The sequence below is a fragment of the Ammospiza caudacuta genome, chromosome 2 (genome assembly GCF_027887145.1).
Source record: "Ammospiza caudacuta isolate bAmmCau1 chromosome 2, bAmmCau1.pri, whole genome shotgun sequence".
NCBI classification, from domain to species: Eukaryota; Metazoa; Chordata; class Aves; order Passeriformes; family Passerellidae; genus Ammospiza; species Ammospiza caudacuta.
The window spans coordinates 118,113,478-118,135,607 of NC_080594.1; the positions used below are offsets into that span (position 1 = coordinate 118,113,478).

At 41.5% G+C, this 22,130-nt stretch overlaps 1 protein-coding gene across 1 annotated transcript; it reads right to left on the reverse strand.

The window, feature by feature from the left end:
• Positions 1 to 3,500: 3,500 nt before the first annotated feature.
• B3GALT5 (beta-1,3-galactosyltransferase 5) lies at positions 3,501 to 21,532 on the reverse strand. Its single transcript, XM_058799981.1, is given in 4 exon segments — positions 3,501 to 3,715; positions 3,718 to 4,453; positions 5,592 to 5,774; positions 21,397 to 21,532. Coding segments are annotated over 3 exon segments (1,032 nt in total). The 5' UTR covers positions 5,673 to 5,774; positions 21,397 to 21,532.
• Positions 21,533 to 22,130: the final 598 nt, after the last annotated feature.

Below are 22,130 nucleotides of genomic sequence, written 5' to 3' on the forward strand. Positions count from 1 at the left end.
TGGTGTCAGGTCCTTGTTCCCGATCCTGCAGAGATGGATTCATGGAGCCCCCACAGAATGGTTTGGATTGGGTTTGAGGTTGGAGTTGGGTTTGGGGCTGGGTTTGGGGTGGAGGAGGCCTCGAAGAACATCCATTCCCACCCCCTTACCACAGACAGGGACATCTTCCACTGGAATTTAACCCCAAAAATACAGAGGTTGAGTCTGCAGAAGAACAGTCAGCAGCTGGATTCAAGTAATTTGGAACATTCCTTGACTCAAATAAAAGCCCCAGCCAAGAGGCCAAGCCACCATCAAGGGTGGCTTTTTTTTTATGTGGATGCAAAGCCACAAAGTGCTGGCACCAGGCACAAAGGTGGGAGTGAGACCTGCAATTGCCCGCAGGATTATTTCATTTTTATATTATTATTTTTATGACTGAATTGTTACCTGTGAGAACAAGAAGAGAGCATCAGGCTGATGATGCTGTCCCAGCTCACAGAGCTCTGCCCCTCCAGACAAAGAGCTAGCAATGAATGACCAGGGTAAATCCCTTTCTGCTCACCAATTTTCCATAAATTAAAGGAATAACAATCTTGCCCCTTGGGCACAACCTCAATGAATGACACAAGATATTTCTGCATATTACATGGAAAAAATAGTGATTAAAAAGATGTTGGTTTGGCTTTATCAGTCTGAGCCATCATGCCTTCTGAAGGCAGCTAAAGTATTAAAAAATAGCTGAATTTTAAGCAAAATGCAGCTATTTAAATATTTTAATTCTTTAAATAAAATATTAAAATTTTATTAAAGAAGCTTAAAATGCAAAAGACCATTCTTCTGACAAACAAATAAACATTGTTTCTTTCATCATCAGTGGTCAAAAATAAGTGCATGATCTTGGGTTACACCAGAGGAAAATAAATAATACATTATAACCATTATTAAACACTTCTCAGGATCTTCCTGCTGAAAATATTTACCCTGCTCTTCAGACACAGACAAGTAAAATGAGATACTTGGAGAAAAGAAAAGAAATTTCAAGGAAAGGAAATTTCAAGGAAAGGAAATTTCAAGGAAATTTCAAGGAAAGGAAATTTCAGGAAAGGAAAGGAAATTTCAAGGAAAGGAAGTTTCAAGGAAAGGAAATTTCAAGGAAAGGAAAGGAAAGGAAATTTCAAGGAAAGGAAAGGAAATTTCAAGGAAAGGAAAAGAAAGGAAAGAAAAGAAAAGAAAAGAAAAGAAAAGAAAAGAAAAGAAAAGAAAAGAAAAGAAAAGAAAAGAAAAGAAAAGAAAAGAAAAGAAAAGAAAAGAAAAGAAAAGAAAAGAAAAGAAAAGAAAAGAAAAGAAAAGAAAAGAAAAGAAAAGAAAAGAAAAGAAGAAAAGAAAGAGAGAGGAAGTGTCGGAAGGAAGTGTCGGAAGGAAGTAAGAGAAAGAAAGAAAGAAAGAAAGAAAGAAAGAAAGAAAGAAAGAAAGAAAGAAAGAAAGAAAGAAAGAAAGAAAGAAAGAAAGAAAGAAAGAAAGAAAGAAAGAAAGAAAGAAAGAAAGAAAGAAAGAAAGAAAGAAAGAAAGAAAGAAAGAAAGAAAGAAAGAAAGAAAGAAAGAAAGAAAGAAAGAAAGAAAGAAAGAAAGAAAGAAAGAAAGAAAGAAAGACCCTTCTCTTCAATGAAAAGAAACAATAAAAATAAATAACTCCAAAACAATAAAATCTGTTTTCCTGCCTTTCTTGCAAGCTTTTCCCATGCTGGATGTTGGATCCCCTCAGCTCCCCTTGGGAACAGCTCCACTTTCACTGCTTTTTTAGAAAAAACCCTTCCCACAGACATTACAGGCATTCCATGCTGATAACACTGACCGCTGTTATCAGCTCTAACTGTGCCTGCAGGAAAATCAAACAGGACCATTGCATAAGGGAGGATTTCTCAGCTCCCTTCTGCCTCCTCAGAGCCCTGAGGGATTTTTCAGCATCTGCTGTAAAGACCCCTCTCCTTATCTCTGAAACTTATCATCATCCCAAAGATTTCATGAGTCCTTGCCTGGGAGTGAAAATAAGAAATAGCACTCCCAGCCTGAATGATTACTTGAGCACATTTTCCACTAGGTCTTGTTATAAAAGGAGAAAAATCCTCCTGTCTTCTCCCTCACACACCCAGTTTCTCTTTGAAAAAAAAAAAATAAAAAGTCTAAATCACTGCAAGTGACTCTGGTTTAGCCTTGGCAAGCCATTCACAGCAGCTCTCAGGCAATCCAAGTGAGACACAAATATAAAAGATGTCTCCAGGGTCTGTTTTAATGGGAAGAGCAGACACCCTGCACTGGCTCCACCACTGAATTATTTTCAGCAGGAAGCACAGACAAGGAAAGAGCTGCAGCAGCTTTTACACCTCCATCAGCTGACCTGCACTGCCCAAGGTTGTCCTGAGAGCATTGCATGGGCAATTTCTGCCATCTCTGCAAAAATAAGATAAAATTTGTGTAGATGAAGGAGGGATCTGTGCCAGGATGCAGCTCAGCCCACTCAGAGCTGGCTGCAAGGGCAGGGCTGCAGCTCCCTGTGCCAGGAGGAGCATCCTGACAGCTACAAATGCCATCCCTTGAGTGCCTGCACAGATGGGTGCAGCAATTCATCAAGAAGATGCTGCAGATTTTATTCCCTGAACAAAAGTGCTTTGACTTTTTTTTTTTTTTTTTGTTTGGCACAGCAGAAATGTTCCCAGGACTCTGGCAGCAAGGTTTAGAGGGTGAGTTAGCAGGCCTGGATATTTCAGGGAAAAAAAATTGTAATTTGTGTAGAGAAGGAATGCACAGAGGTGGGAGTGAATGGAGAGAAGGAGGTTTGCAGGTTTTTGGGCAGAAATAGGGAATTTTTTCACAGAAAGGGTGGTTGAGCACTAAAAGGGGCTGCCCAGGGAGGGGCTCAGGGAATGACTGGATGTGGGAAATCATTGCCAAGAAGGCTTTGAAAAGAAAAGGAAAGGAAGGAAAGGAATGACTGGATTGGGAAATCATTGCCAAGAAGGCTTTGAAAAGAAAAGGAAAGGAAGGAAAGGAACGAAAGGAAGGAAAGGAATGACTGGATTGGGAAATCGTTGGGCACTGGAAGGGGGTGCCCAGGAAGGTGCTCAAGGAATGGCTGGATGTGGGAAATCATTGCCAAGAAGGATTTGAAAAGAAAGGGAAAGGAAGGAAAGGAAGGAAAGGAAGGAAAGGAAGGAAAGGAATGACTGGATTGGGAAATCACTGGGCACTGGAAGGAGCTGCCTAGGGATGTATTCAAGGAGTGACTGGATGTGGCACTCAGTGCTCTGGCTTAGTTGACCAGGTGGTGTTTGGTCAAAGGTTTGACTCAATGATCTTGGAGATCTTTTCCCACCTTAACCATTCTCTGATCCTGTGATTAAAATAACCATTTCTGAATCCTTTAACCTGACAGAGCTGGAGTTCATTGGGATTTTGCTGGAGTGGGGAGCAGCCCTGTAAAAGCAGAGAATTTCAGTCTGTTCAGTGGGGCAGGGCAGGTGCTACAGCACTCCTCCTTGGGTGGCTGCCACCAGGTGGTTCCAGTAGCTCATCTGCTCAGCAGGTTTGATCCCATGGCACGTCACGATTTTCCTGAAGCGAGGAACAGAGAACCTGATCCTTTCTGGGAAAAACGTCTGCTCTGAGTGCAGCTCCTGCAGCTGAATCTTTAATTTGTCCAGGCACAGCCCTATGAACACATCCTCCAGTTTGATGAAGGAACACTCTCAGAAATGTTATAGATCTGGCTGGCCACGTCGCTGGATAAAACATATCCAGTCCCGGAACAAAAGGGTGGGTAGGTCGCTCCTGGATACTCTTCCCTACTCACATACCACTTACTCCTTCTTGTCCTGATGGGGTACTCGTGCAGTTTTAAAAACCCTGTGAAGAGCCCAGTGCTCTTCTTTTTCCTCAGGAGCAGCTCGGTGAGGTAAAACACGTTGACAAACACGTCCGTGTCGGTTTTCATGGCGAAGCTGGCCTGGGAGCAAAACCTGTGCATCCACTCCATGCCCATCATGGTTTTCAGGGTCAGGTTGTAGTAGGTGTCTGTGAAGTTCTTCTGGATGATGTCTCTGTATGTCTGGCTCTCAGCAGCCAGGCCAGCCTGCTGGCTGGGCTCCCCAGGGCTCCCCAGCAGGAACAGGGTCACCAGGCGCTTCCCAGCCACCGTCCTCTCCCTGCCCCAGCTGTGCCTGATGGCCATCCTGGCATCCAGCTGCTGGAACGAGCACGCCACCAGCAGCACCAGGAAAGGGGGGTCCTTGTGGCAGTCAACATCTGGGAGCTGGGAGAAGTTCCCTTCCATCCTCCTGAAGGGCTCCGTGGGGAGCAGGTAGCCCTGGCTGCTCTCACAGAACAGGCACAGCTCGGTCCAGGTGTGGAAAAGCCAGAGGCTGGCACTGCTGAGCCCCACCAGGCAGACAAACAGCCTGAACTTCCTGGAATCCATCTGAAAAGGAACAAAGAGGAGCAGCACATCCATAAAAGTAATCTCTTGTTCCTCTCAGTGCTCCTCTGCCAAGTCCCTGCACGGGGATTCAAAGCCAGGTCAGCTCTGAAGGGAAGCTGCTGTTTGAGGGCACTCAGCCACCTGCATTTCTCCTCCTGTCACCCCCAGGAGATGTTCTGCTGGCAGATTCACACTTGGGCTTAACCTGAACTGCCCTCCAGGCTAGTGTGTCCTCAGAAACCCACTCAAGCCTGTCCATTAACACCAGGTTACCCAGGCTGGTCCTTCAAGCCCCCTCCCCATTTTCCGCATCCTACAAACCAGGTTTAGACCCACCAGGGCCAGAGAAGGGTGTGGTGAGATGGGGCTTGGTCTCTTCTCCCAAGTAAAAGGCAGCAGAACAAGAAGAAATGAAGCTGATGCTTCAAGCCCCCTCCCCATTTTCATCATCCTGTTTGAGGGCACTCAGCCACCTGCATTTCTCCTCCTGTCACCCCCAGGAGATGTTCTGCTGGCAGATTCACACTTGGGCTTAACCTGAACTGCCCTCCAGGCCAGTGTGTCCTCAGAAAAAACACTCAAGCCTGTCCACTGAGACACTAGATTACCCAGGATGGTCCTTCAAACCCTCTCCCCATTTTCAGCATCCTACAAACCAAGTTTAGACCCACCAGGGCCAGAGAAGGAGCAGAAGGGTGTGGTGAGATGGGGCTTGGTCTCTTCTCCCAAGTGCAAAGCAGCAGAAGAAATGAAGCTGATGCTTCAAGCCCCCTCCCCATATTCAGCATCCTACTAACCAGGTTTACACCCACCAGGGCCAGAGAAGGAGCAGATTTATGTATCTATCTCAGAGGGAAGAGAATAACAATTACAGTCTTTTGGTTTTTGGGGGTGTTTTGGGGGTTTTTGGGGGTTTTTTTTTGGAGTTTTTTGTTTGCTTGTTTTTTTGTGGGTTTTTGGGGGTTTTTTATTGTTTTTTTTGTGGGTTTTGGGGTTTTTGTTGGTTGGTTTTTGTGGGTTTTTGGGGTTTTTTTATTGTTTTTTGTGGGTTTTGGGGTTCTTTGTTTGTTTTGGTTTTGTTTTTTGTTTTGGTTTGGTTTGGGTTTTTTGGGTGGTTTTTTTTTTCTGGTTTACATACCATGTTTTTCCATTTGTGCCTGTGTCCCAGAGCCAGCAGCTGTCCCAGGGTCACAGCCAGCCAGGTTCCTCTCATCTTCATCACCTCTGCCTCCCGTGGGGCTCTTGCACCAACCCAGAAACTGCTCCTGATCCCTTTGCTGGAGGGGCCATGAGTCACATTTCTGAAGCTGGGTCAGCTGCTCTGAAAAAGAGAAAAGAACCAAAACACCAGAGGGTCACATTATTATTTAATGTGCAGAGTTTGAGTGACTCACCAGGACATGCTGAGGTGAGAAGGGGCTTCTCCTATTCCCCTTCCCTTTTTAAATGAGAAAGATCCAAACAACAACATTTTACCTTGTAAGAGATTAATGAGCTGGACATCTGGTTATAAATCTAACAGAAATTTTGAGTTAGAGAAAAACTATCAAAGCAACTCCCAAATCCTTACTGTGCCGAAAATATGACACATCTCCACGAATTAACCTGGTGAGAGGAATTTAAGACTTGATTTCTCATTCCAGTAATCCATAGTCTGTCCTACTGCTATTTTAGAGCTCTGGGATGGGGCATTTTTTACCAGGGCACACCTTCCACCTTCCCCCTTCTCAACAAGGAATTGTATCTGGAAACACAGCAAACCAAGTTAAACCATGGCCAGAGCTGCAGATTTCATGGAAATCTGATCTCTGCCTTCTGACCAGGAATGTTCTGTGGAGACTCCCCCAAATCACCTCAGTGCCTTCCTTTTGCTCAAATTCCCCTTTCCAGGCAATCAAAGGTTTTTCATTGCAGGATTGAAACTCATTCGGAAATTCCAGGTGTCCCTGGAACCAAATCCTGCTCATTTACCCCCAAGAATAATCCCACTGACTTCTGGGAATTCTCAAAGCATGAAACAAATAGAACTGGAGTCTTAGTTTACTGGAATTGCTCCCACAGTGAAGTGCATTTTTGCAATGATTCACTAATCAATTTTGACAATATTTCAAAAGTTCACATTTCTTCTGGCACTTAAATTTTAATACGCTTTATCCTTAAATAGAGTAATTCTCAGATCTGATTTTTTCTTGTATTTATAGCTCACTGTAGTTTTGTAATTAATTTTACAAGTGCTTTAGTTAAATACCTATGTAAAATTGCAGTTATATTATATGTGTATACAAAAAATTATACTAAATTCTGCTCTGCATCTGTTCTCACACTTTTCAGTGGCCTGGGAGGAAGCACAGGAATGACCTGAATTATGTTTTCAGGACAGGAAGGTGTTCTGAGGTTGACAATGGAGATCTAGAGAGGTTTTTTCCTGTCACCAGCTCACAGAAGAGTGTTTGAGAGTCTGATATTTCTCTGTTACAGAAATTCCAGAACATGTACAAACCAAATACTGAAATAAGGAAAAAGTGGAGAGCAACATTCTGTTAAAACCCATGAAAACCTTTCCACAAATGTTCAAGGTGCCGTAACACACAACAACCATTTTACAAGATTTCAGTAGAATCAGACTGATGTAAAATGACCATTACTTACTTTTGTTTTCAGCATTGGTAACAGATCAAAAAAAAAAACTTTTAAACTGTCCTTGATTTGGACAGCTGGGTGAGCAGCCTCCCACCTTTACCATTTTTTTATTTCCGGAATCTGATTGCCTTCCCCTCTCAGCCCATGTGTGAAGGAGCACACACACAAAAAACCCACAAACACACACAGCTGGGCAATGCAAATGCTGCCAAATGCATGCAAATTGTAAATATTTTATTTTAGAAGGTTGCATGTGGCACAGGCATCCATGGATCCTCTCCCAGGGATCAAGGGGTGGGCAGTGGCAATGATGAGAAGAACCATGGAATGGTTTGGGTTGAAAAGGACCTTAAACATCACCCAGTGCCACCCCTGCCATGGCAGGGACACCTTCCCCTGTCCCAGGCTGCTCCAGCCCCAGTGTCCAACCTCCAAGGGAAAGGATGACAGACACACAAGCTGCTTCCTCTTCTTGCCAAGGCCATATTTCTTCGAAAACCATCCATTCAATCCTTGCTTTCAGACGAACAGGGATGTTTCTGTACACTAAATTTGTTTCTGAACACTAAAACTGTTCCTGAACACTAAAACCATTTTATAATAATGCAGTCAGGGCAGTTCCTTGGAGCACTGAAGTTTCTCTGTCAGGGAATTCAACCACCCTGGTGTTGTCTCCTTACCCCTGAGATGCTGAGCCCCCCCTCCCCTCCCCATTTTGCACCAAAACAAATATTTCTGGTTTTATATAAAGTCTTTTTGCATGATGAAATATTTGATTTTTCTCTGTGCTCTCAATCAGAAACCACAGTTTTTAATTATCTCAACGCTATTTCCATCTCTTGTTGTTCCAAAAGCAAAACATTTGCCAAAAAAATTGCCTGTTCCATGTCCTAGAGACTTTTCTTAAGCTGACTGGCACTTCATGGGTCTCTGCAGCTGTGGCTTGCATGGAATCCTGGCACCAAACCATGTGGGAGCTGCAGCCTCTGCTCACACTCACCTGAAATGAACACATTAAAAACCACTCTGCTCTCTCCCAGCAGCTTAAGGGGAGCTGAAATGTTTCATTCTCTTTGTTATTTATCAAATCCTTCCTTTTCCTTGAGACTGTCTCTTTTAGGCAAGTCACAATACTTTATTTTCCAGCACAAAGTGTTACAGCAAGTGAACACAAACAAGTAAACACTGAAATTATTACAGATGACTCCACAAATGCATTTTGTAGCAGTCCCCAGATTGGTGGCCATGAGTAAAACCAACCTCATCCAAGAGTTTTCTTATTTCTGCCACTCTTCCATTGCTTTTTTCTATCCATTTTTGTCTGCTGGGCTGCAAACTCATCCCTGATGTAAATGCAACCTTCTTGTCCCATAATAGCAAATTTTTCCTTAAGGCCATGTGGTTCTGTGGAGCCTTGAGAACATATCCAGCAATTAATTACCTTTCATATTTCAGCTACTTGAAATTCTCATAGGAATTTTCATGTCTAACCCCTCAGTGAAACTCCAAAGGTGTTTTTGGCAAACAAAGATTTTGGTTGAACTATGGAGACGCCTCTTACAGATATGAGCAATACTCCAGTTGCTCATATCTGTAAGTTACTTTATCCTCAATTTTATTCTGGCTGGGGGTAATAATTTAAGTTTAATAGCATAATTCATTCCTTCTGCCTTTCTTGTGACCAGCATGGAGTGTGTAAATCCCACTGGATTCCCAAGCCTTGCTTACTTATCCCACAATTCCTGCTATAAAATGAGACCTCTGTCTGATGAAATTCCTAGAAGAGCTCCAAAGCATGGAAATAACTGATTTAGAAATATTCCCTCTACTGCTTTTGCCATGTTGGTGCAACAGGGAAATGCTTCAGGCCACCCAGAGCAGGGATCCACTAAAAGGAAATTTACAGCTCTCTTTGCATGCAGTTCTGTAAAGCCAATTTGCCAATAATCTCCAGGAGAGTTCCTACATTTGATAACCTCCATCCCTAATTTATTCCCTCAGAACCTATTCCTTGTCCACCAGGGGTGACTGCCCATCCACCAGGGGGAAATTTAGAATATAAAATTCTGATTACCTGAAATTTTTTGCTTTGTTCTGGTTTAATATCTCCGTAACTGTGACTGCTCACAAAGAGCAGGGCCAGCCTTGGCATGAGAGAATAATTCAAAACATTTCACAGGATCTAGGAAGCCCAAAGCTGGAGACCTCATCAGGGCTTTTTGAGTCATTTGAAAGCAGCCTGAGTAGCATCAGGCCATATAATAAAGTATTTCTGTATTTAAAAGTATTTATGTTTTTAAAAGTATTTACAGCTATAAACTCTGTTTGGCTATTAGTATATAAAATATTTAAAACTCCATACAAAGGGTGAACTAATAATTCAAAATTCCTTTAAGGCTATTACAGTGAGCCATTCAAAATTTATTCATTTACTTTTTTTAGTGTGGTTATGAGTGTTTTGGGTAATTTAGCAATTTTTGGGTTAGTTAGCCATTTTATTAATTGCTCCTGAGTCTTGTACTAACTGAAAATCTTCACAATTCATATTTTTGTCTGGCAAAAATGGAGTTCACCAACAGCCTGTACCTTAAAATTTTCTTAATCTTAGGTAATGAGCCTTTTCAATGTTTTAATTTTAAAGGATGTTGGTTTTGTCTTACCAGGCCATTGTCTGATTCAATTTCATTCTCACAGGTTCTGCTCTTTTTGATTTTCAGGAATCTCCCTGGCCCACACAAAGGGGATTACTGCATCCTTAATTATCTTTGGGATGGGTTCAGATTGGGAAGTCAGGGTAATATAAAAATTGAAGCTTCCATGTATTTAGATCAGGGATTTTAATTTGAATGTATCCTTCCTGAAACTTGATTTTTGTACTCAATTTTCCCAGTAAGTTTTTCCTTAATAACAGTTTTGGAGAGTTGGGTACAAAAATTGATGAGTTATTTATTTATAATATCATAATTTTATAATTAATTAAATTATTATTATATTATTATTATTATTATTATTATTATTATTATTACTACTACTACTACTACTACTATTACTATTACTATTATTACTATTATTATTATTTTAAAAGTTATTATATTTTTTCTAGTTTGAACTTAACAGGTTTGAAAAAGGGACAGAGTTCACAAGTTCCAGTGGCACCAACAATTGTGATGGAGGCATCTAAACTTCCCTCGCATTTAATACTGACTAATTGATATTTGATACTGAATAATTGGTATTTAATACTGACTAATTGATATTTAATACTGAATAATTGGTTCCTGTGTCTTCTGAAAATTGCAGGTTTTGATTTCTTGGGATGGCTCTTACCAGAGGCTCTGCTGTTGCCATGAGAGGCTTTGGAGGAATCCTGGCTTTTACCTGAGCATACTCCTAATTCCAATATTTATATTTATTTTGTAATTTGGGTGTTGATGAGTACCCAATCTTCCTAATGAAGATGGAGGAACTGAAGCCCTTCCCTTGTTACAGGATTCTTCCTTGGGGTTAAGAATTTTTGCTGTTTTCTTTATAATTGCTATCATTCTCTGTTTAGTTTTCTCCTTTCCTTTCCTTTTTCCTTTCCTTTTCCTTTCCTTTCCTTTCCTTTCCTTTTCCTTTCCTTTCCTTTCCTTTCCTTTCCTTTCCTTTCCTTTCCCTTTCCTTTTCCTTTCCTTTCCTTTCCTTTCCTTTCCTTTCCTTTCCTTTCCTTTCCTTTCCTTTCCTTTCCTTTCCTTTCCTTTCCTTTCCTTTTCCTTTCCTTTCCTTTTTCCTTTCCTTTCCTTTCTCTTGAAATTTCCTTTCCTTGAAATTTCCTTTCCTTGAAATTTCCTTTCCTTGAAATTTCCTTGAAATTTCCTTGAAATTTCCTTGAAATTTCCTTTCTTGAAATTTCCTTTCCTTGAAATTTCCTTTCCTTTCCTTGAAATTTCCTTTCCTTGAAATTTCCTTTCCCTGAAATTTCCTTTCCTTTTCCTTGAAATTTCCTTTCCTTGAAATTTCCTTTCCTTTCCTTGAAATTTCCTTTCCTTGAAATTTCCTTTCCTTTCCTTGAAATTTCCTTTCCTTGAAATTTCCTTTCCTTGAAATTTCCTTTCCTTTCCTTGAAATTTCCTTTCCTTGAAATTTCCTTTCCTTTCCTTGAAATTTCCTTTTCTTGAAATTTCCTTTCCTTTCCTTTTTTTTGATACACTGCCCATACAACATCCAGTAGTTTACCTGTATTAAAACCATCCATTTCTTGTGGTTTTGGTAGTTTAATTCTAATATAATTTGAGCATTGTCCTATGAAAATATGAGCCAGGCAACTTTTACCTTCCTCCCAAATGTTTTCTTATCTTAATGTCTCTCTTGTCCATGCCTGCAGCTGCCCTTTTCAGTTCTCTATGCACAGACTTTACAGCTAATTCTTAAACTTTCATTTTTCATTTTACAATATAAATGCTGGTAGCTGTTCCACCAAAATATTAGAACACCAGGTTTCAAAATCTCTGTTTTAAAATACCAGAATGCCAAGTTTTAAAATATCAAAGTCACACATATTTAAAATATTGAAATACTAAGCTCCAAAATACCAAACCAAACCCAGTTTCAAAATATTAGAATACCAAGTTCCAAAATGCTAAAATAATTCTGCCTCAAAATACCAGAACATCAAGCTTCGAAATATCAAAATAACCCAAGATATTCAAGATATTAAATTCTAAACCACCCAATTCCAAAATACCAATTTTCAGGTGTCTTTTGTGGGCAGGATTCCCAAACTCAAGAGAATGCCTCAATGTCACAGTGGGTTCCTCCCTGTGTCCCAAAGGAATCCCAGGGGAATCTGTCATTTTCTCCAGCATGGAAAATCCCAGAGCCTCAGGGGACACCAGGCACTTGTCCCGTGTGGGTTCACCCAGAAATGGCACCAAAAATTGGCAGGAATAAACTCTTCTACTTTCTTTCTGTTGCTTTTTTTTACATAATTTGCCAAAAACCTGCTGGAGCCTCTTTATCTGTTCCTCCACTGTCCCAGACACGTTTATCATCCTCTGGGCACGCCTCCACATCATTTTATATAGAAAACACATTATTTTATATTTCTGCTTGCCAGTTAGTCTTTAAAACTCTTCTAAAGGGGAGGTGGAAAGTTTGTTCTCTGTGTTATTTATCATTGGGATTCTGTGAAGAAGGTGGCCAAGGTCCGGGATTGGGATCCTGCAGGGGAGGTGGAAATGTTTGTTCTCTGTGTTATTTATCATTCTGTGAAGAAGGTGGCCAAGGTCTGGGATCCCAATCCCAAACTCTGCCATTTTCCAAGTCCCTATTTCCACCAGACTCATCCCTCCTGCCCCCTGCCATGGGTTGGTTTTGGGGTCCCTCTGTTCACACCTCTGACCCTGGTGCAAATCCTTTGTGTTTCCCAGATATCAAGCCGTGGTTACTCCTATGCCAAAACCCAATTACTGCCTCAGGGGACACCAGGCACTTGTCCTGTGTGGGTTCACCAGAAATGGCACCAAAATTGGCAGGAATAAACTCTTCTACTTTCTTTCTGTTGCTTTTTTTTACATAATTTGCCAAAAACCTGCTGGAGCCTCTTTATCTGTTCCTCCACTGTCCCAGACACGTTTATCATCCTCTGGGCACGCCCTCCACATCATTTTTATATAGAAAACACATTATTTTATATTTCTGCTTGCCAGTTAGTCTTTAAACTCTTCTAAAGGGGAGGTGGAAAGTTTATTCTCTGTGTTATTTATCATTGGGATTCTATGTAGAAGGTGGCCAAGGTCTGGGATCCCAATCACCCAAACTCTGCATTTTCCAAGTCCCTATTTCCACCAGACTCATCCCTCCTGCACCCTGCCATGGGTTGGTTTTGGGGTCCCTCTGTTCACACCTCTGACCCTGATGCAAATCCTTTGTGTTTCCCAGATATCAAGCCGTGGTTACTCCTATGCCAAAACCTAATTACTGCCTCAGAATTAACCTGGCATCTCCTTTAATGAGTGTAATTATCTGAAGAGCTCCAGGAGATGAGGGCTGCGTGCCAGAGAGCTCAGGGAGGCAGGGAAGTAGGTCTGGAGTCCCCCTGGAAATATCCATTTTTAAAAATAACTTTTCTTACCTTTTCTGGGGCAGAGCTGCTGTCAGGCTCAGCTGCTGATGTTCTGCACCCAGGTCAAACCCACATCAGCCAGGGAAAAACCCAAACCACAAATGAGCAAAAATGCTTTGGGCCACCTGCAGAAGTCCTTGCTTTGTAAAAAGACTGAAACAGCCCCAGAATCAGAGGCACAACTCAAGAGTGGGACCAGGAGCTCCAGACTCAGATCCTGCACAAAGTCAGCAGCATTATTCCCTTTTGCCTCTCCTAATCACTGAATGGAACACATGCCCTGCTATAAGGACTGGTAAAAGCTGCTAACTCCCAATTTTCCTTGAATAAAGCCCCTAAATTGCTTTTCCATAAGCTCAGCATGACACAGAGAAGGATTAAGCATACATAGATAATAAGAAAATGTCAAGAACAGCAGAAAACATTTTTTTTTTTCTAAATGCAAGAGTTTCAGAGGAGCAGGGGCCAGTCTGGAGCTCTCCAAAATGACATTTCTGCTGATGCAGTGCCTGGCTCACCAGCTTTATCAATTAACAGTGTGCTCCCCAAACTGGGAGGCAAAAAGAGTGGAAACCCCCCCAAAAAATGCAGGACAAAGGGAAAAACTTTTTGTGCTGTATTTTCTGAGCCTTTTTCCCTTTGATACCTGTCACCAGCCTCTTCTGCACACACACCAGTTTCTATCACTTCAGCACTGAGCTGCTGGGGTTATTAATGGCCAAATCCTCTCCCTTTCTTTTCCTTTTTGTGCCTTTTTTTTTTGGGGGGGGGGGAGTTTTTTTGTTTCATTTTTGGTTTTTTGTCATTACTTATGGCCAAATCCTCTCCCTTTTTTCTCCTTTCTTTATTTTCCTTTTTTTTTTGTGAGTTTTTTTGGGGTTTTTTGGTTCATTTTTGTTTTTTGTCATTACTTATGGCCAAATCCTCTCCCCTTTCTTTCCTTTCTATTTTTTTCCCTTTTTTTTTTTTTTTGTGAGTTTTTTTGGGGTTTTTTTTGTTTCATTTTTGGTTTTTTGTCATTATTTATGGCCAAATCCTCTCCCTTTTTTCTCCTTTCTTTTTTTTTTTTTTTTTTCTTTTTTTTTTCTTTGTGAGTTTTTTTGGGGTTTTTTTTGGTTCATTTTTGTTTTTTGTCATTACTTATGGCCAAATCCTCTCCCTTTTTTCTCCTTTTTTTTTTTTTTGGTGAGTTTTTTGGGGGGTTTTTTGTTTCATTTTTGGTTTTTTGTCATTACTTATGGCCAAATCCTCTCCCTTTTTTCTCCTTTCTTTTATTTTCCTTTTTTTTTTTGTGAGTTTTTTTGGGGTTTTTTGGTTCATTTTTGTTTTTTGTCATTACTTATGGCCAAATCCTCTCCCCTTTCTTTCCTTTCTATTTTTTTCCCTTTTTTTTTTTTTTTTTGTGAGTTTTTTTTGGGGTTTTTTTTTGTTTCATTTTTGGTTTTTTGTCATTATTTATGGCCAAATCCTCTCCTTTTTTTCTCCTTTCTTTTTTTTTTTTTCTTTTTTTTTTCTTTGTGAGTTTTTTTGGGGTTTTTTTGGTTCATTTTTGTTTTTTGTCATTACTTATGGCCAAATCCTCTCCCTTTTTTCTCCTTTTTTTTTTTTTTTTGGTGAGTTTTTTTGGGGGGTTTTTTGTTTCATTTTTGGTTTTTTGTCATTACTTATGGCCAAATCCTCTCCCTTTTTTCTCCTTTCTTTTATTTTCCTTTTTTTTTTTGTGAGTTTTTTTTTGGGGTTTTTTGGTTCATTTTTGTTTTTTGTCATTACTTATGGCCAAATCCTCTCCCCTTTCTTTCCTTTCTATTTTTTTCCCTTTTTTTTTTTTTTTGTGAGTTTTTTTGGGGTTTTTTTTGTTTCATTTTTGGTTTTTTGTCATTATTTATGGCCAAATCCTCTCCCTTTTTTCTCCTTTCTTTTTTTTTTTTTTTCTTTTTTTTTTTCTTTGTGAGTTTTTTTTGGGGTTTTTTTGGTTCATTTTTGTTTTTTGTCATTACTTATGGCCAAATCCTCTCCCTTTTTTCTCCTTTTTTTTTTTTTTGGTGAGTTTTTTTGGGGGTTTTTTGTTTCATTTTTGGTTTTTTGTCATTACTTATGGCCAAATCCTCTCCCTTTTTTTCTCCTTTCTTTTTTTTTTTTTTCTTTTTTTTTTTTTTTTTTTTTTTTTTTTTTTTGTAAGATTTTTTGGTATGTTTTTGTTTCATTTTTGGTTTTTGTCGTTACTTATGGCCAAATCCTCTCCCTTTTTTCTCCTTTTTTTTTTTTTTTTGGTGAGTTTTTTTGGGGATTTTTTGTTTCATTTTTGGTTTTTTTGTCATTACTTATGGCCAAATCCTCTCCCTTTTTTCTCCTTTCTTATTTTTTTTTCTTTTTTTTTTTTTTGTGAGTTTTTTTGGGGTTTTTTTTGGTTCATTTTTGGTTTTTGTCATTATTTATGGCCAAATCTTCTCCCTTTTTTCTCCTTTCTGTTTTTTCCCTTTTTTTTTTTTTTTTTTGGTGTTTTTTTTTTTTTTTTTTTGTGAGGTTTTTTTGGGTTCGTTTTTGTTTAATTTTTGTTTTTGTCATTATTTAGGGCCCTTTTTTTTTTCTTTTTGTTTTTTGCCTTTTTGTGTGTGTGTGTGTGTGTGTGTGTGTGTGTGTGTGTGTGTGTGTGTGTGTTTGTTTGGGGGTTTTTTTGTGAGGTTTTTTTGTTTGTTTTTTTGTTTCATTTAATTTCTTTTTACATAATTTGCCAAAAACCCATTCCAGTGGGCTTTTGGCAAATTATGTAAAAAGAAGCAACAGCAAGAAAGTTAGAAAAGTTTATTCCTGCCAATTTTGGTGCCCATTTCTGGTGAACCCACACAGGTTTTTTTGTTTGGTTGGGTTTTTGGTTTTTTTGTTTGTTTGTTTTAGGGTTTTTTGGGGGGCTTTTTGGTTTTGTTTTGTTTTGTTTGGTTGGGGTTTCTTTTGCTTGGGTTTCTGTTTGTTTTGTCGTGGGTTCGTTTTTGTCTCGATTATTTTCATCTCTCTGGTTTTTCTCCCATTTTTTCCTCCCAGCCTCGCTGTGATGGGATCTGCATGGAAAAAAAAATGGGTTTTATTGTAACATTTCCATGCTTAAAACGAGCCCCTGGTTCTCCAGAAATGTTTTCTGTCCAGGCAGTGGCTCTGTCCCAGAGCCATCAATTAGAGATCAGATAGAAAAGGAGCATTTCTGTTATGGATTTGCAAATCCCACTGCGTGGCCTGGATTGTGCTCTGCCTTTATGTTACTAACACCCATTTAGCTGATTGACCCTGTGGCTCCAAGAAGGTTGGGCTGGTTTTTATTTACCAGTTGGGGTTTTGAGAAGGAGAGAATTAAGAATAATTAAAAATATGTATGGTTAAAAACAATTATGAATTTTAATTGTTTCATTTTAATTTTAAAAACAATTATTAAAAAAAAATTATGAATTTTCTAGAGGAAGAAAAATTAGAGTCAGATGTCATATTATAGATTAAAATGAAATACCATTTAGATATATACGGATATATCTATGGCCAACATGGCCTAAACACTGGCACAGCTATAACGGGCAAATAAACATTTTTCACAGCAATCAAAGAAAAATTGTGGTCAAAAAAAAAGGAGAAATGTCAAAATATAAATTGGTTTAAATTCAGGTTTAAAAAATTCAGGTTTAATATGCAGATATATGCATGGCCAACATGGCCTAAACACTGGCACAGCTATAATGGGCAAATAAACATTTTTCACAGCAATCAAAGAAAAATTGTGGTCAAAAAAAAAGGAGAAATGTCAAAATATAAATTGGTTAAAATTCAGGTTTTAAAAATTCAGATTTAAAAAATTCAGGTTTAAAAAATTCAGGTTTAAAGTTGGTTAAATTGCTCAGTACCTGGCACAGCTATAATAAGCAAAGAAACATTTTTCACAGCAATCAAAGCAAAACCATGGTCAATAAAAAGCAAAAAAATTAAAATATAAATTTAGGTTAAAATTCAGGTTTAAAAAAAATAAGGTTTAAAGAATTCAGGCTTAAAAAATTCAGGCTTAAAATTGATTAAATTGCTCAGTACCTGAGCAAGAGTCTCTTCAAGTTTCACTTCCTTGCCCTATGGTGCTATGAGGCTGTTTCAGAAGAGAAATGACCCACAATAACTGACCCTCAATAACTCCTTAACCTCACCCAGTCAGTCAGAGGCAAATTTGCATCATTTCCTCCTGAATTGTATTTTCTGTGCCACACAGGGCACCTTACTGGTGGTTAACCACAGTCCCAGCAGATTGCTCAAACATTTAATAGCTGCATCTTTTTACAGAAAAAAAACAAACATTCCTGGGCTTCATCCACTCAGAAAAGTGTTTCCAACTCAGATCCAGAAGTGTCACCTTGGATGTGGAAATTTCCACAATATTATTATTATTATTATTATTATTATTATTATTATTATTACTATTACTATTACTATTATTACTATTACTATTATTACTATTATTACTATTACTATTACTATTATTATTGGTGGTGGCGTAACATTTATATTTATATCTATATCTATATCTATATCTATACCTATATCTATATCTATATCTATATCTATATCTATATCTATATTTATATGGTTACAATGGCCCAGACCATGTGTCCTTGAGTCCTGCCTCTGTCCCTACCCAGATGTCTATCACATTTATATTTATATTTATATTTATAGTTATAGTTATAGTTATAGTTATAGTTATAGTTATAGTTATAGTTGTTATAGTTATAGTTATAGTTATATCCATATTTATATATTTATATTTGTGTATTATATCTATATTTATATATTTATATTTATATGTACGCTTATATTTATATATTTATATTTATATTTATATGGTTGCAATGGCCCAGACCAGGTGTCCTTGGGTCCTGCCTCTGTCCCCACACAGATGCCTAAATAAAAATCAAGATCATGGCAGGAGGGAAGGCCTTTGTGGCACAGGAATCTTTTGAACCAGAGGATGCATCTTCCTCCTTATTAAAAAAGAAATCAAGAGCCATTAGCTCTTAATGCACCTTGATCTCATCCACCCAACTTGCTCACGACATCTGTTTTGATAAGCCAAAAAAGCATCCTCAGACCTAGATGCAATTTTGCTCTCAAAACCAAAACACAAAAAGTTTTTGTGTCTTGGAGTGACTCAAAGTGAAACAGTCTGGCAGGAGGTGCCACTGCTCTGGTAATGTCACAGGAAATAAGTGCTGCAAGTGAGGAGTCAAAAGAAATATATAGAATCCCCAGGGACTTTAGCCAAGCTAAGGAAGCTTGCTGCTATTTTAAAATATCAGCTTGCTTTCCCAAGCCACCTGCAACATTCTCTGGATGGATCCTGGCCCTTAAACACCCACAGAAATGTTCAGTTTGGGTGTTCTGGAGGCCAGATCCTTTTCCCAGGGTGGAGGGGATGCTGCAGTGAGGGCTCAGGCTCCTTTGGAGAGCTCAGACCATCCATGCAGGGACACTGTACAGGACACCCAGTGCAGTCCAACTTGCCCTGCAGGTGCTTTGTGTCCTTGCCAGGAGCACATTTGGACACTCTGGGCTCGTTCCCCTGGCTCGGGGGACGCAAACACAGCAGACAGGCAGCCAGCCAAGGGCATCCTCTCCCATCCTCTCTCAGGCAGGGAGAGGAGCAGTGCCCTGGGGCACTCCCATCTTGGTAGCATTTTTTCCCAAACCTTCAGCCTAAAAGCCTCCTCCTCCTCCCCTTTCTGTCCTCCCTTCACCTGCTGAGTGCCAGCCATCCCTGTCTGGATTTCTCCCCAGTGCTAATAGACTCTTCTCCTAATGCTTCCTCTGTTCCTACAACACCACCGTCTCCTTTTATCCCTGATGCTAATGGGCACATTTAACTTATTTCGGCGTGGCCTCATGAATCAGCAATTTTACCCTCCTTGCTCTATTCCAAAGCCCAGATCCCAGCAAGATATGCAATTGTCCAGCACGGGAGGAATCAGAGCAACCTGACCCTGTGCAAACCCCTGTGCTTCATTGTGCTGAGCAGGAATAGAACCCTGCTCACATTCCTCCTATCTTCATAAACAAAGTAATGAGGAAATTTCTTCCTTAGGCTCTTGTTGCCTCTTGTTGCCTCTGCCAGGACTCCAAAAGTCCAGCTCTCCAAGAAATTTTGTGGCCCCAAACCAAATTATTTATTGCACCCTCTTTTACAAGTAGTACTGCTGGTTGTTTTTCCTTACCTTAATGCAAAAGAGAAATAAAACAGGAAATGGTTATTTCAGATAGAATGAGGATCTTGCTCTTCTCCTTGGAAACAGCCTCAAGACACATGAAGGAAGAAGTAAAATAGCACTGAAGAGAAGTGATAATTATGCAAGTTAAAAAAAAAAATTCAAAATGGGAAAAATTGCCAATGAAGATATTCCAGTACCACTCCTAAATCTCTGATTGCTGCTCATTCCTGATGCTCTCACTGTAGGATGAGAACCACTGTGGGATGTTACATTGCAAATGGTTTTTTCCCTATTTTAAGCTTGGGGAGCACATGGAGCAGGTGAGCCAGGTGCTCCTGCTTTGCCCTTTTGTTTCATTCTGCCTCTTGGCAAAGCCATTTTTTGGTGTTTGGAACTTTATACTCCCCTAACAGCTGAACTAAGTCTTTGCATTCATGTGCCTGTTCAAGCATCAAGTCTGGTACTTTGGGAGGAAAAATCTTCCTGGGCAAAGGAACACAATCCAGCCATGGGGCCCTCATGCTGGCAAATCCTTTGTCAATCACTACTTGGCTTTAAAAGTGCTGATTATACACAGAAAGGTTTGTGGGATCAGGGCCAGTGTCAGGGATTTTAATTACTTACCTGTGCCTTGTGGATATTCTGTTTTTCAGCATTTTATCCGAGCAGGACAGCGAGGAGAACGCAGCCCTGGCTTTGTCCTAACTGATCCTGGTCTTTATGTGGGGCTCCCAAAATGCTCCCCCATAAAATCCAGCAAGTCAGGTTACTCATGATCCCGTTTTCACCCCCAAATCTGTGTGTGACACCCCTTTTACCAGGGGATGGGCACGGCAGCCCGGAGCTGGGACACCCCTGGATAGGCAGGGCTGGATTTTGGATCCCGGTTTCCAGCAGGGTCACACCTGCAGCCCCCTCTGCTCTGCTCTGCTCTCCCTCTCCCACCCAGCAGAGAGTTTGGGAAAGTTGGAGCGACGGCTCCGAGGGCACATCCCAGGGATGGAGGGAGGGAAGGGAGAGAAAGGAGAGAATGGAGGGAAGGGAGAGAGTGGAGAGAAAGAGAAGGGAGGGAAGGGAGAGGAGAAGGAAGAGGAGAAGGGAGAGAGGAGAGGAGAGGAGAGGAGAGGAGAGAGAGAGGAGAGGAGAGGAGAGGAGAGGAGAGGAGAGGAGAGGAGGAGGAGAGGAGAGGAGAGGAGAGGAGAGGAGAGGAGAGGAGAGGAGAGAGAGGAGAGGAGAGGAGAGGAGAGGAGAGGAGAGGAGAGGAGAGAGAGAGGAGAGGAGAGGAGAGGAGGGAGAGGAGAGGAGAGGAGAGGAGAGGAGAGGAGAGGAGAGGAGAGGAGAGGAGAGGAGAGAGAGGAGAGAGGAGAGGAGAGGAGAGGAGAGGAGAGGAGAGGAGAGGAGAGGAGAGGAGAGGAGGAGGAGAGGAGAGGAGAGGAGAGGAGAGGAGAGGAGAGGAGAGGAGAGGAGAGGAGAGGAGAGAGAGGAGAGGAGAGGAGAGGAGAGGAGAGGAGAGGAGAGGAGAGGAGAGGAGAGGAGAGGAGAGGAGAGGAGAGGAGAGTAGAGGAGAGGAGAGGAGAGAAGAGAAGAGAAGAGAAGAGAAGAGAAGAGAAGAGAAGAGAAGAGAAGAGAAGAGAAGAGAAGAGAAGAGAAGAGAAGAGAAGAGAAGAGAAGAGAGAGAAAGAGAAGAGAAGAGAAGAGAAGAGAAGAGAAGAGAAGAGAAGAGAAGAGAAGAGAAGAGAAGAGAAGAGAAGAGAAGAGAAGAGAGAGAGAGAAGAGAAGAGAAGAGGGGAGAGAAAGGAGAGAAGGAAGAGAAGGGAAAGAAAGGCAAGAAAGGAGAGAAGGAGAGAGAGAAGGAGTGAGAGAAAGAGGGAAGAGAAGAAGGGAGGGAAGGGGGAGAGAAGGAGGGAGAGAATAAGGGAGAGAAAGGAGAGAAGAAGGGAGAGAAGGAAGGGAGTCCCTGCTCCCGCTCCTACCTGCAGTTGCCCAAGGCAGCGGCGCCTCCTCACCCCAGGTACCCGCAGCGCATCCTCCGCCCTGCAGCTCTTCCCGGCGGGATCTGCGGGATCTGCGGGGCTACAGCTGCCCGGCTGTGCCCCTGCCACCCCGGAGCCCCGCTGTGCCCAGCCAGGGGGCTCATCCTCGGCCCGGCTCCGGCGGCAGAAGCGGAGGAAGGCTGGGGATGCGGCCGGCGGTAACCTGAACTCCCCGCTGCCGCTTCCCTCCCTCCTCCCTCCCTCCCTTTCCTCCTCCCTCCCTCTGTGCCGTGGGTAGCAGACCCGCTGAACCTCTGCTCCGGGTCAGCAGCTGGCTGTGGATGGGTTTACTGGGGGTGTTCGGGGGCGGGAGGTGGGCAGCAGCGTCCTGCCAGGAGCGGGAGATGGAAATGGGAGCAGCGGCAGCGGCTCCTCCCGGCGCTGGGAAAGTTCGGCCGGGCGCTCCCAGCCACCGACAGAAATCTCCCTCTGCTCCAAAGCCCGCACTGAGACACCCCCCGGAGGGGTTTTCCAGCTGGGGAAATGACAACCAAACGCAAAACCACCGCGCCGGGGAAACGGGAAAGCGAGGGGAGCAAATCTCACCCTGCGCGCAACCCGGGGTGAGAGCATCCCTGACCCCGCTGTCCGCCTGATCCCCGGGCTCAGGACAGCACCCCTGAACCTGGAGCCCCGAGCTGTCCGGGGCTCAGGACAGCATCCCTCATCCCCTG